This window comes from Cyprinodon variegatus, unplaced genomic scaffold, assembly GCF_000732505.1.
Source record: "Cyprinodon variegatus isolate N-32 unplaced genomic scaffold, C_variegatus-1.0 Scaffold440, whole genome shotgun sequence".
In the NCBI taxonomy this organism is placed as follows: domain Eukaryota; kingdom Metazoa; phylum Chordata; class Actinopteri; order Cyprinodontiformes; family Cyprinodontidae; genus Cyprinodon; species Cyprinodon variegatus.
Window position 1 is genome coordinate 388,384 of NW_015150893.1, and position 1,499 is coordinate 389,882.

The window sequence follows — 1,499 nt, forward strand, 5'->3', positions numbered from 1 at the left end:
GCGGAGCGAGACATGCATCTGGCTGTTGTCAGGTTAACATGTTCATCCAGGAGGAGCGAATTCTGCAAAGTTACTGATTGGATCTGAAACCGTGTGTGGTTTACTCTTTTAAACAAGATCATGAAAAGAACTGCCGTAGAAATGTAAGATTGAGATTATTAGAAATTCACTGCATTTTTTATTGTTTATAGCCGTCCAAATCAAAAACAAAATGTTTGCTGTTTTAATTTGCAGTGATAGTGGCGTCGTTACAGAAATTGATCAAAAATGATCAGTTTAGTGAAGGTTTGTGTCTTTAAGTTTAAAATAAGGCGAACAGAGTTAACAGAAATAAAAACCACGATTTAGAGTGATGATAACCAAACAGATTAGCAGTTTAAACTTTTATTGAACATGTAGTTTCAAACATTTATTTTCCTGTTTCAGCTTTTACGTTTGGTAAATAAAATGTAAAAATGTTGTTTTGTTATTTTCCAAACAAAACAAATGAAAATAGCAAGAGTTTTTTTTTTCTTTTCTTAATGGAAAATCCCAAGAATTAACCATAAACAGATAAATTAATCTGATCCTGGATCTGAATAACGAAATGGACCTGAATATGTTTTCTCACTAAGATCGGCCAGATATGTTTGGAATAAAACCTGTGCGTGTCTTTCTCAATCCTTCTCCAGGCAACCTTTATGATGGTTATGATGAAGAGTACCAGTGTCCTGTTTTGGACGAGGACCGGGTGAGTTAAGCTCCGTTTTCACTTTTTAATCCACATTTTTCATTGTAATCTCTTAAATGTTTTGTTTCTAAAGAGGAAGTAAAGAGAACATCGTCCATATTGGACATTTTGGAGGTTTTTTTTTGTTTTATTCCTAAACCAGCTCTGATTTAATCCCATCTGCTGCCGTTATTTCTGCGAATTCCTGCTGTTTTCAACATTCGTTTTCAAAGCAGCTAAACCTGCTGAAAGAAACTAGGCTTTAAATCTTCTGTCGTTTAGACGCTGGTTCCACGTAGGCAAAGAGAAATGTGTTTGATTTCTGGATCTTGGATTTAATCTGGGTTCCTGGACCCCCTCAGGTGGTGGATGAGCTGGATGCAAAGATGGTGGAAGGTGGCGTGATCGTAGATTACCACGGCTGTGACCTGTTCCCTGAGCGCTGGTTCCACATCGTCGTCGTCCTTCGCACCGACAACACCCAGCTGTACACCCGCCTTGAAGACAGGTACGCTGGTTTATTTAATGTCGTCCTTAAAACCTTGAAGGCCAAGAGATTTTAGATCCTTTTTCCTGTTTTAAGCCTCACATGAAGAGGCCTTTGCATTTCAACAGGTCTAAAAGTTACAATGCTTTTATGGCTCATATTTCATAATAAAAGTTGAACACGGAGCCCTTAGCAACAGATGCTGGACACGGAGCCCTTAGCAACAGATGCTGGACACGGAGCCCTTAGCAACAGATGCTGGACACGGAGCCCTTAGCAACAGATGCTGGACACGGAGCCCTT

The 1,499-nt window shown here is 39.3% G+C and overlaps 1 protein-coding gene across 1 annotated transcript in view; it reads left to right on the forward strand.

The window, feature by feature from the left end:
* The window catches only part of ak6 (adenylate kinase 6), a 6,798-nt gene that overhangs the window by 3,857 nt on the left and 1,442 nt on the right, over positions 1-1,499 (forward strand). The window contains exons 3-4 of the mRNA XM_015388888.1: positions 672-730; positions 1,072-1,217. Of these exons, the coding sequence (XP_015244374.1) occupies positions 672-730; positions 1,072-1,217 (205 nt within the window). The remainder of the gene's footprint in view (positions 1-671; positions 731-1,071; positions 1,218-1,499) is intronic.